Source organism: Furipterus horrens, unplaced genomic scaffold (assembly GCF_987537825.1).
Source record: "Furipterus horrens unplaced genomic scaffold, mFurHor1.1.pri manual_scaffold_3, whole genome shotgun sequence".
In the NCBI taxonomy this organism is placed as follows: domain Eukaryota; kingdom Metazoa; phylum Chordata; class Mammalia; order Chiroptera; family Furipteridae; genus Furipterus; species Furipterus horrens.
In genome coordinates, this window is record NW_028327173.1 from 128,994,645 (window position 1) to 129,007,244 (window position 12,600).

The 12,600-nt window shown below is 37.5% G+C and overlaps 1 protein-coding gene and 1 pseudogene across 3 annotated transcripts in view; both read left to right on the plus strand.

The window, feature by feature from the left end:
• Window positions 1–3,476, plus strand: part of HEATR5A (HEAT repeat containing 5A) — a 95,934-nt gene extending 92,458 nt beyond the window's left edge. For 2 of the 3 annotated variants that reach the window (XM_090270153.1, XM_090270155.1), the window contains 3 exons: window positions 232–386; window positions 2,395–2,608; window positions 3,059–3,476. In XM_090270153.1, coding sequence (XP_090126279.1) covers window positions 232–386; window positions 2,395–2,608; window positions 3,059–3,366 — 677 coding nt within the window. In that variant the 3' untranslated portion in view covers window positions 3,367–3,476. The remainder of the gene's footprint in view (window positions 1–231; window positions 387–2,394; window positions 2,609–3,058) is intronic. The other variant, XM_090270154.1, reaches the window with a different exon arrangement.
• Window positions 3,477–10,899: 7,423 nt separating this feature from the next.
• LOC150015932 (H/ACA ribonucleoprotein complex subunit 3 pseudogene) lies at window positions 10,900–11,595 on the plus strand (annotated as a pseudogene).
• The last annotated feature ends 1,005 nt before the right edge of the window (window positions 11,596–12,600 follow it).

The following is a 12,600-nucleotide window of genomic DNA, read 5'->3' on the forward strand; positions in this document are numbered from 1 at the left end:
TGTGAAGATTATAATTACTTCAGTAATTCTGGGCTCTAGAATTACAATGCACATTTTTAAACCTACAACATTTGCCAGAATTCTCAAAGTCAGTTAGTGTTTACTGTCTGTAATTATCGTGTACACAAAAGAAATCGTTACTACCAAACTAGAGGTAGCTTCACACAGTTACATAAAACAGTAAACATGGCTGTATTAGGCTCTGTATCTCAAAGGTCACTTTTCTCTTAGTAGATGGAACACACCAAGAATTTGATGAGGTCAGTCTTCTCACTGCTATCACAGTATTTATCTTGTCTGCCAGTCCGGAAGTAACAATTATCCCATGCCTTCAGAAGCGCTGTGTGGAGAAATTTAAGGTTACTCTTGAGATTAAAGATCCTATGGTAAGTATCTTTAGCAGAGAGATGTTTGTAATAGGAATATGTTTGCTTTTGCAAAACTTTTCTTTCTGATTTTATTTTTAGGTTTGAATTAAAACCTGTTCTTGGGGTGACAAAACCAAATAATAATGGTCTTATACTTTGGCCCTGAGGATAGAGCATAGTTGGAGAAAGATAAAGGAAATGTTTTAAAATAAATAAATTTGAAATAGGGACATCTTAAAATTGCTATATCTCTAGAATTTTTCAAGGAACATTTAGTAAGATACATTATAGCTTATTATAGTGGATTTCCTTAAAAAAAATTTTTTTTTTAAGAAGAAACAAAGAAAGACTCCAGCCCTGGCTGGGTGGCTCCGTTGGTTGAGCATCGTCCCATACGCCAAAAAGGTTGCAGGTTTGATTCCCCGTCAGGGCACATACCCAGGCTGTGGATTCAATCCCTGGTTGGGGAGCATATGGAAGGCAATCGACCAATGTTTTTCTCTCACATCAGTGTTTCTTCCTCTCTCTAAAATCAATAAACATATTCTGGGGTGAGGAAAAGGGACGGAGGGAGAGAGGGAGGGAAAGGAAAGGAAAGGAAGGTTTCAGTACATGCCTTAAGTATATGATTATGAAATAATGGGACCCATTCCAAAAACAGTACACACAAGTTGATCCCATTGCTTTATGGTCCATTCATTTGCTGAACTGATTTCCTATTCCTTTATATGCTACGAAGTGAGTTTATAGCATATAATCACAGATATTTCAACTCCTCAAATGTAGGAACCAGATTTTCTCTCAAAAATTTAATCATCCAAATACCATTACAATATATTGAATAAAGGACGACATATACAGTAAATCTTCACATAACAGTGTTGGTCATTTCTGCAACTTTAAGCAAAACAACATATAAAGAAATGAATTGATAAAATTGTTATAAACAAACCTAAGTTCCTAAGGTATCTTATCAACATTATAACAAACACCATTATTTGAGGACCTGCTGTGTTTGATGTATAGCCATTTCCTTTTCTTCTGTCCTATTTGTTGCCTACAGCAATGCAGTAGCTTTGTGTAGCGGTCTCAAAATGATAGTTTTGATATATGATGACATGATTAATATGGTTCCGACATACTCATTAATGTGTCTTAAAACCTTAAGACCATGTGTAGTGCAGGAGCTTAGCCCCAGGCAGGTTTGCTTTGGATTCAGCGAGACTGGAAAAATGGCAGTGACCCCTTAGAGAGGGAATTCATACCAATTTATTCTCAAGGCAGTGGGCGAGAACGGGAACAACAGTATCTGCCTTTCAGTCTAGTTTCATGGTGGCAGGCGAGGACAGGGGCCAAAGCATCCACCTTCAGTCTCACGGCAGCAGGCAAGAATACAGGAGTCACAGGATCCAAGGTCATCCGTGCCGCTTGAACAGGAGCTCGTATATATACATGAAGTTAACAAGGTGGCACTCAGCCAACCAGAACTGTGTAACATGTATGCAGTAAGGAATTCTCTCAGATAAGGGTGACCTAGGAAAATGAAAATACATTCATGTGGAGGTGGGATCCTGGCTACAGACGCCCTGCCTGACACCATGACATTTGAATTTTAAGTGACTTTTGTCTAAAACATTTTCTGAATCTCCCAAATATTTTTCATGTTAGTGTGTGTGTGTTTTGGTTTAGTTTTGGTATTAGGTCGTAAAAGGGCACACGAGAGGGGAAATGAAAACTAGAGAAAAGAAGAAAAATAAACCATACAACAGGGAAGGCAAATTGTCCTATCCTGGCGTCCCCACATGCCTCTGTTCCCAGTCTAAAGTGTCACAACTACGGGGGTTAGCATGCAAGTTGAATACCTGTTATCACTTGGATTTCCAAAATTAAAGATAAGTTAGAAGTAAATTTAAATATCTTTTTAAGGACCTTTTTAAATTTACTTTTTAAAATTTACATTAAAACCTTTATTTTAATGTGACTTCATATTTACCCTTCATACTATTTTTGTCTCTTACCTGATTAGGTACAAATCAAGACCTATCAGCTCCTACTTTCCATTTTTCAGTATCCGAATCCAGCTGTTTCCTACCCTTACATCTACTCTTTAGTATCCTCTATCGTGAAAAAACTACAAGAAATAGACAAGAAAAATCCTGAAGACACTACTGAGCTTCAGATCTTTCAAGAAGGCATAAAGGTCTTGGAAGCACTGGTAACTGTTGCTGAAGAACAGCATCGTAAGTGTCAGCATGAAAGTCACACTATATCAGAATCTGTCCAAAATCAGCAATTTAATGTTATTTAAAATGTAGAACATTCAAAGGGAGGAGGTGGGAAGAGGCAGAAGAGGGTATAATGATTATGTTTTGGGGAGTGTGTAGGGGTTATGATCAAATAAATTTCTTAAAAGTCAAAATAAAGTTAACCAAGTGAATTCCTGAAAAAATGTAAAGCATTTATATATTTGTTAAATGAATAAATTTTTAAAATATAAGACTCAGTATATTTTCATATTCATTGGAAGTCAGTATTATGTTAATGCTAAGTAGTATTAATTTGGGAGAAGAGATGAGAAGAATCGTTTTCCCCTTAAGTGAGGGGAAGTGTGTGCAGATCAAGTGTGTTTACAACTTTGTGTAATAAACATTTCTAGAACCTAGGGCTTATTTCATTTGTTTACTTTCCAGGCTCTCAGCTGGTGGCCTGTCTTCTACCCATCCTCATTTCTTTCCTTTTGGATGAGAATACTCTGGGATCAGCAACTTCTGTAAGGAGAAATTTACATGACTTTGCTTTGCAAAATCTCATGCAGATTGGGCCTCAATATTCATCGGTGTTTAAAAGTGTAATGGCTTCTTCTCCAGCCCTGAAAGCCCGCCTTGAGGCTGCTATAAAGGGCAATCAGGAAAGTATCAGAGTCGGGATACCAACATCTAAACATACTAAGCACCGTGGAAAGAATTTAAGCATCCAATTAAAGACCAGTTTCCTCTGATGTTACTTTTTTCCACTAATAAGCACCTTAATATAGTACTTGATTATTTCCTTCTCGTTGGGGACAAAAGTGACATTTTAGACACAAGTGCACTTGGGGTCTGGTTGACTGTTTAAGTAGCTGTGACTTTTCAAAGTAACAGCAAACAACATTTGTGGGGTTTTTTGTTTGTTTTTTTTCATTTAATAAAACTACAGAGATCTGTCAGTATTCTTGCCAGGAATTTCAAGAAAGTGCTAAAGAACTGACCTTACTAAACAATCCACTGCTTTAAAAATGAGGAACTAAATCAGATTCCTGCCTGACAATCCATACATACATAGTATACTTAATACTATGACAGACAGATTTGACTCTGTTATAAATTATCTGCATTTATATTGTATCCCAGTTGCTAACTTAAAATTCTGCCTTATTCAGCAATTGCATTAAACTTTCTTGTATTTCTCAAACAATGTTAAATAATTGGAAAGCTGTTTAGAAAACTTGGTTTAGAATTATTCAATACATAATAGTACAAATTAATTATAGCCCTACAGTATTACTCAAGATTTGGTGTCTATAAATATCATGGTTTTTCACACCTTTTGGATTTGTTTGTATTGGGTTCAGAAAATGGAAGTTTTACTCATTTTAAATAGAATAAAGCATCGTCACTTCAGTTTTTCAAATGGGTTTTCTGTTACCTCTGTTCTTAACAATTTTGTTCATTTTCATTTTTAGAAACATTCATACCAATGAATTTAATATAGATTCATATTGATGTTTAAATCAACTATGGGTTTATGTAAATGTCAAATTTAGTACAAGAAATTTAGATCATTGGTGAATAAAAGTATGTTTTTTTAACATGAAACATTTTAATATAGAAAAAAAATCTTAAAGATAAAGTCATTGGTTGAAAAGTATCTTTTAACTGTTGGTGTTCATTGACTTTCCTTCCACTTCAGTATTATTCTCTGTGAATCAAGCACTATGTCAAAATAAAGCATTTCCCTATTAAATATTAAAAAACCGAAGTGATAGGGGCGTGTTCAGAATTGAGAAAACAATTTGAATCAAGCAAGAGCAACGTGATATACTTTATTTTATTATGTTTGTAAATAAATACTCTTGTAAATGGTTAAAAATGAAAACATTTGACAAATTCTAACACTACAATAATTTTTCTATCTTACATAAATAAAGCTAATTTTCTTAATTGTTCTTGTACTTGAAATTATTTACCCACAAAAGATGATTGGTTAATTTCACAGATTGCAGAGAATCAGTTTTCTGTAACAGCCTTTTTTCTCAGAGGAGCCCTTTCTTTGGAGCATTCTTTGCAATAGCTGGGATTCTGTCTTCCTAATTGTCTCTAGGAATTTGAGAGCGCATGTCCTATTGTTTCCTTCACCTGGGTGCCCTCCCCTCCTTTGTTCTTCCTGGCAGCCTCCCACTGCTTTTAGGCCTGGCTTCAATGTCACCCGGACTCCTCCCCTTGGTAACTCTTAACTTCTTTCCCTTCTCTTACACCAAGCAAATTTAACTGCTTCCTTGTCTGTGTTCTGTAGTGCTTGATACATTCTTCTGTGTGTGGAACATCACGTTGAATTTTAATATCTCCTTAGACTGTGCCTCCTCAGAGTGAGTTTGTCTTCAGTAACTACTTTGTAGCATCAACTAGGTACTTAATAACTTGAATTGCAATAATGTAGGATGGATTTGAGCTCAGAAATTTACTCCTTTGACAAGGAAAACACTGGACTGGGTTGTTCTCAGGATATAATGTATTAATTTGATTTTGGGGTTCTTTTGTAGTTTTATATATTTAATTGTATCATTTAATTTGCCCATTTACAAAGAAGACAACAGGGCCAAAACAAAGTTGCTTATGCTAAGCCCCGTGTCACCATACTGAAACTTAATTACAGTGTCAGCCTCTCCCCGAAATGGAATCTTCAGCCAGTCAGTCAGGAATAGTCTGATCAGCACCAGGGAGGTAATAGGCCTGACAGACCCCTGCCATCTCCAAAAGGGAAGTGACTGTTCCACAACCAATCTGCTTTTTAACTAGTGCACCTTTCTTGTTCCCACTTCCTTCTGCCTATGAAAGTCTTTCGTTTTGTGTATCCCCTCAGAACTCCTTTCTATCTGCCAGATGGGAACATTAAGATTTCTACTCATTTAGCCGTCTTTTGTGGCTCAGTGGATTGAGCACAGGCCTGCAAACCAAAAGGTCACTGATTCTGTTCCCAGTGAAGGCACATGCCTGGGTTGTGGGCCTGCTCCCCAGTTGGGGGCGTGGGAGAGGCACCCAATCATCTCTTGCACATTGATGTTTCTCTCCCTATCTTCCTTCCCCTCTCTCTAGAAATGAATAAATAAAACATTAAAAAAAAAAAGATTTCCACTCATTTAATAATATGTGGTCCTAAATTGTTTTGATTAAAGTTGCTATTATACAATAATAGTCAATAGTTATAAAAGAAGATTATGTCCAATGTCATGAAGTGAGGAACTTTGAGTTAGGCTCTATCCTGTAGCTTTTTGTAAAAAAAAAAAAAAAAAATTATCAATACAGTGTGTTTAATTTAATAGACACTGAATTAGTAAATATGACCTTACTGATAATATTAAGGCTTGACAGCTGAGATTTGAACCCAGGGTCTATACTGCAGACAAAAAGTGCTGTGGCAGCCCGGAATCTATTAAGGTATAGCTTTTCTCTTTCAATGCTCACCATCAACTTAAAGGGAACATTTAAACAGATACCAATAAATGTTTTAAAGAGGTATAAGCCTAGTGCTATGGGAGCCCAGAGAAGAATACTGGAGCTTCAGAAATGGACTTTATGGAAGGAATATCATAAGATACAGGCTTAGAGAATAGTATGATGGAGTAAATGCATACTAAGTGCATAACCCAAGAGTCTTTTGTGACGTTGATTTTAAAAAGTTCCCCTTATGCCATATCCCAAAGAATTTTCTGTATTTTTATTATATTAGTTTGTATTATGAGAAAAGAAATTCAACCCTCAAGCTAATAAACTATGATAATGTTAATACAGAACTGACAATATGTGAAATAAATTCTATATTCAAAAAACAAAACAAAACTAAAGCTGCCCTGGCTGGTGTTGCTCAGTTGGTTGGAGCATTGTCCTGTACATGAGAAAAGTTCCGGGTTTGATCCCCTGCTCAGGAACATATGAGAGGCAACTGATTGGTGTTTCTCCCTCTCTCTCTAAAAAAAATAAACATACACTCAGGTGAGGATTAAAATAAAGACAACAGTCCCAAGTTTCAACAAGTCTCTTAACATTTATAACTGTAGGGTTAACAAGTGACATATATTGCATTTTCCCCATCAATTGCATGCACTTTCCTCTTTACAAATAACTTCGAAACCCATGAAAGACCTCAATTTATTCAGAGAAGTTTATCTCCATGTTTGCTAACAATATAGTTATTCAGCTGCCAACCGACAGCCATCAGTTGTCAGTTCAACTGCCAGTTAATGAGTTGTGCCCTGTTGACTTCTGTTTACCGATCTATTCAACTGACGCCTGGACTTTTAGCTTTGAGGAAAAGGGAAATTTTGTGTTGTGTTATAGAAATGGAAAATATCCAGTACAACGCATAAATATAATCCCAGTTTCTGTAAATTCAAAGTAGTTAGCTTCTTTTAATTGTATTTTCTGTTTTTTGTTTGTTGTTCTTTGTTGTTTTTAGGACTCCTGCAGTATTCCATTTGCAGTATTATAAAATGATGATTCCACAGACCAGGGAAACATTCTCTTTACTTGATGGCCACATATCATTTTCTAAATAGACAATGTATTTTCTTTTAAAGAATTTCTTTTTAAAAAGAATTCTAACTATATATTTTAATACTCACCTGAGGACATTTTTTCATTGCTTTTTAGAGAGAGAGGAAGGGAGAGAGAAAGAAAGAGAGAAATAGAAACATTGATGTAAGGAAAAAGTATTGGTTAACTTCTTGTATGTCCCCCAACCAAGGATCCAACGTGCAACCTGGTATGTCCCCTGACCAGGAATTGAACCTGGGACCTTTCGGTCCATGGAAACAACATTAACCAACTGAGCCACACCAGCCAGAGCCTAACTATATTTTTAAGAAAGTAAGAGGTCATTGTTGCTGATGCAAAACTAATGTTGACAATGTTTTGCTTAATGTGATCAAAATGTAATATTTTTACTGAAAAAATACCTAGAAGTAAAACTACAATATATACACATAAATACACACACACACATCAGAAGCAGTCAACTACTTTATAAACAATAATGCCCAAGAGAAAAAAGTGAGGTATTTTAAAAAACAATTTAAAGTATGCCTTTGACACAGCAAGAGGACTTTGTCAGTGCTATTATTGGATGTAATGCAAGTGGTCTTAGAAAAAACAACATGTATGTGCAACAGAAACTGAGGCTCTGTGCTGACCAATGAGGCCTTCAAATCCAGTATTTCTCTGTTGATTACTTGTTTCCGACCTTAATTAACAAAGCTTTGGGACTTGTATTTTATAACCAAATGCTGAAAGAGTACTCACTACTCCTTGGATTGCCACCATTGCTAGTGTTTCCATACCTTTTCCTCCCTAGTAGAGTCAAATACTAGAAGCCCATCATCTAGGCCATTTTTTAAATACAAAAGCTTACTAAAAATAGATTTTCTAAATTATGAAAATGCTTTTGTTTCAGTGGTCAATAGACCCATTGTGAGTCATTACCAAATGAGAAGTGGTTAGACCAGGCCACTTCCTATTTTCCAGTCAGCTGTATTGTTACTCTGCCATTTGCTACATTTTTTATTGCAGATGCTTTTATTTTTCATTATTGTGACCCTTCTGATTTCTCAATGTTGTAGTAAAAAGTTTGTGGAGTTTTCTGCGATTTGAAGATAGTATTTCCTTAGTTTTCTGAGCTAATTTCTCATTTTTTTTAAGGTTCTTATTTATTTTAGAGAGAGGGTAAGGAAGAGAGAAAGAGAGGGAGAGAGACATTGATTGATTGCCTCTCATACATCCCCAAGTGGGGATCTGGCCCACAAGCCAGGCTTGTGCCCTGACTGGAACTCCTACCGAAGACCTTTAGATTCTCAGGCAGGTGCTTGATCCACTGAGCCACACCAGCCAGCGCCTGAGTTAATTTTTTAACATAGTACTGGAACTTCCAGAAATCAACCTAGAACATGTACCTGGACAAACACATGCCTAAATCATTTAGACCAGTTTATCCTATTTTATTTTATTTTATTTATTTTTATTTTCAGAAAGAGAGGGAGAGAAACGTCAATCGATTGCCTCTCGCAAGCCTCCGACTGGGGACCTGGCCCACAACCCAGGCATGTGCCCTGACTGGGAATGGAATCACTTACCTTTAGATTCTCAAGCAGGCGCTCAATCCACTGAGCCTCACCAGCCAGGGAAAATTTATCCTATTTTAAAAGGTTATTAATTTCCATAGTCTTTCTTGAAAATCTGTCTAGCATATCTCTTTAGGAGGTTTCATAAGCATCATTTCTATGCCTATTAAAGGGCCTCTTTGTTCATGGTTCCTTAGATATGACACCTAAAGGACAAATGTCAAAAGGAAAAGTAGATAAATAGAACTTTATCAAAATAAAAAACTTTGGATCTTCAAAGGATACCATCAAGAAAGTGAAAAGAGAACCCACAGAAAGGGAGGGGAAATTTTGCAAATCATATGTAATAAGAATCCAGAATATATAAAGAACTCCTACAACTCAACAATGAAAAGACAACTCAGTTTAAACATGGGCAAAGGAATGCCCTAGCTGATGTGGCTCAGGGGATTAATCACCAGACCTGCAAACCAAAAGGTCAGCAGTTCTATTTCCCATCAGGGCGCATGGCTGGAATGTGGACCAGGTCCCTAGTTGGAGGCGTGGGAGAAGCACCCAATCAATGCTTCTCTCGCACATCTATGTTCCTCTCTCTCTCCCTCCTTTCTCCTCTCTCTAAAAATAAATAAAATCTTAAAAATAATAAACAATGGGCAAAGGATTAGAATAGACATTTCTTCACAGAAGATATACAAATGACCAATATGCATATGAGAAGATGCTCAATATTGTTAGTAGAGAAACATAAAGCCACAATGAGATAACACTTCATATCCACTAGGATGGATGTGGAGAAATTAGAACCTTCATACATTGCTGGTCAGACTTTAATTAGTGCAGCTGGTTTGGAAAACAGTTTGCTAATTTCTCAAAAAATTAAATATAATTATGATACAATCCAACAATTCCACTGCTAAGTATGAATGAATTAAAAGCATTCACACAAAGAGTTGTACATGAATATTTATAGCAGAATTACTGATAATAGCCAAAAAATGGAAACAACCCAAGTGTTCATCAGTTGATAAACTGTTTATACAAACAAAATTTTGTTTATACAAACAAAATTGGTATAATGTACTATCTTCACAACTTTTCTGTAAATCTAAACCTATTCTAAATTTAAGTTTCTTTTTCTAAGGTGAACTTTATTTTTAATCCTCACCTGAGGAATTTTTGCTTTTAGAAGGAGAAGAAGGGGGAGAGAGAAACATCGATGTGACAGAGAAACATCAGTTGGTTGCCTCCCAGACACACCTGCACAAATGCCCAGACCAGGGACCATCTGCACCAGGAAGAGGAATTCAATCCATACCCTAGGCATGTGCCCTGACCAGGAATTGAACCCGCAATCTTTTGGTTATGGATAATGCTCCAACCAACTGAGCCATACTGGCCAGGGCTAAATATGTTTATTTTAAAAGAAAAAAATCTGATTTAGAATGTCTGGGGTAAGATCTAATAATTTGCATTTTTAATTGCACTTGTTTTCCATCCCCCTTGATTCTGAGGGGTGGTCACAGTCCATTATTTGAGAAATACTACCCTGAAGTCAGCTCCTAGTCTGACCCTCAGCCTAAGGCAGAACAATAGTGTGAACAAGACCACTGCCTTCAGTAGCTTTGCTGATTAACACCATAGCAAGTATTTGCAAAATAGGTCAGCTCAGCCTCTGTTCACCTATATTTTTAGGGATTAGTCAGAAGAACAGGTAGCTCTGTCGCTGGTCACCAGCAGGAAAAGGTGTGGTGGAATAGAAAAGTAGGTACCTGGCTTCCATTTTGAAAGTAGCACCCATGTTAATGAGTGTCAAAACACCTTAGTCACTCCTATTTTGTTTATGCTGCTTCCTTTCCATGTGCCACTTCCTTGGGCTCCATTCCAAATTTTTAAAAAAAGAAAATCAAGTGCCAAGCACTACCACACAAGTAAGTTGGTGAAGAAGGCCACACTAAATCATGTTCCTGGGCCCTTGTTCCCAATAGTCATTTCTCCCAAATCCTCAGCTAGCCTCTCTGTTCCTTCATATAACACCAGTACCTCTTGCAGGCTAGGATATAGCACTAAATGGAATACAGCAGTGTTTAGATAAGTGATCATAAAGATCTAGGTATAACAGACTAATGATGTCTAATAATTTATGCTACTTTATTTAAGAATATCCAGGGGAACGGAATCAGGACCTCCAACTCCAGCGTGATCATGTTCCTCCAGTTTTACCTCGATGAACAGGGAGACCGGGTATATACCCTGAAGAAGTTGGACCCTGTGGGACAACAGACCTGCTCGGCCCATCCTGCTCGGTTTTCCCCAGACAACAAGTGCTCTCAACATCGCATCACCATCAAGAAACATTTCAAGGTGCTGATGACCCAGCAACCGCGCCCTGTACTCTGAAGGTCCCTTAAAGTTCGTGTTTTTCCTGCCGCTTGCTGCCCCTCTGAGACTTTCCGAAACCGGGCTCTTCAATTTGTGAGCCTTGAAGCCCTCTTAACCACCCTTGCATTTTGGAATCCAGTGTCGTCATTACTTTGATCATGCGTGGGGGAAACAATCATGGTAGCATCGCCCATAAAGGAAACAAGTTTGAATCTGCTTTTTCATATTTAACTCACTGTCAGGTTATTAAAATGATTTGAAAGGAAAAAAAAAAAAAAAGAATATCCAGGGGAGGTACCCTGGCCAGGTAGCTCAGTTGGTTAGAGCATTGTCTCCAAATGCCAAGGTTGTGGGCTCAATCTCTGGTCAGGGCACATGCATGAAACGACCAGTGAATGCATAAATAAATGGAACAACAAATCAGTGTTACTTTTTTCCTCTTTTTCTCTCCTCTTTCCCTTCCTCTCTCTAAAATCAATAAATAAAACATTTTTTAAATAAAAATAAAAAATATCCAGGGGGAAAAATTGGCAAGAAAATCAGGGAATATCTCAGACCTAGAAGAACAAATAATACTTCTGGGAGTTAGGTTCTTTTGAAGTCCTTGGAAAACATATCGCCATGAATGTCAAATGATATAAATTTTCATCACATGGTCATTACTCTGTGTGTGTATGTGTCTCCATGGTTACCTTCCTTTAACAGAAGAAATGATATTTTCTTTCTATCACACTCTTTCTCTGAGGACAGGGAAATAATAGAGTCTTCTCTTTGGTGTTTACACCCCGCATTGTATTTCTATGCGTCCCCTGCTGCCGTGCTGCTCAGCCAGTCTGTACACACAGGTCCCTTCATCTTTGTACAGTCCTTCTGTTTTCGTAACCACTTCAATAATTGCTCACTAAGCTTCCTTCCCTTTCTTTCATTCGCCCTGTTCTGTTCAGAGTCTGGAAGTAAAGACCTAATTTCACCATCAATTCATGATGACCTTGAGTGAGATCATTGCTAATTAGGGAGGATCATATCTGTAAAATGCACTTCCCTTAAACTCAAAAAACAACCACAACAGAAACCTAAGCACCTATGACGTCCAGCGCACTGTGGAAATACAAGGAAGGACCGGCATAGAAAGAGCACTGGACTTGAGCACCAATGGATCTGGATTCTAATTCCGGGTCTGCCACTGACTCGTGTTGTTAGCTTGAGCAAGTCAACCTCCTGGTTCTCAGTTTCTTCTCTGCAAGTTGAGCATAGTGTAACCAACTTTCCCAGTTTGCCTAGGATTCCCAGTTCAGCACTGAAAGTTCTGTACTTTTTAGTATCAGGTAGCCAGATGGTTAGCTCCCTTCTTGGACAGGCTATCTGAGATCTTTTCTGGTTCTGATACTTCTGGGTCTAAGCCTCACGTGCTTTCTCAAGGCATGTTGTTTACGCCCTTTTGAGAGTGTGGACTGAGTCACAGAGAGACAGGGTGGTGGCTGTACA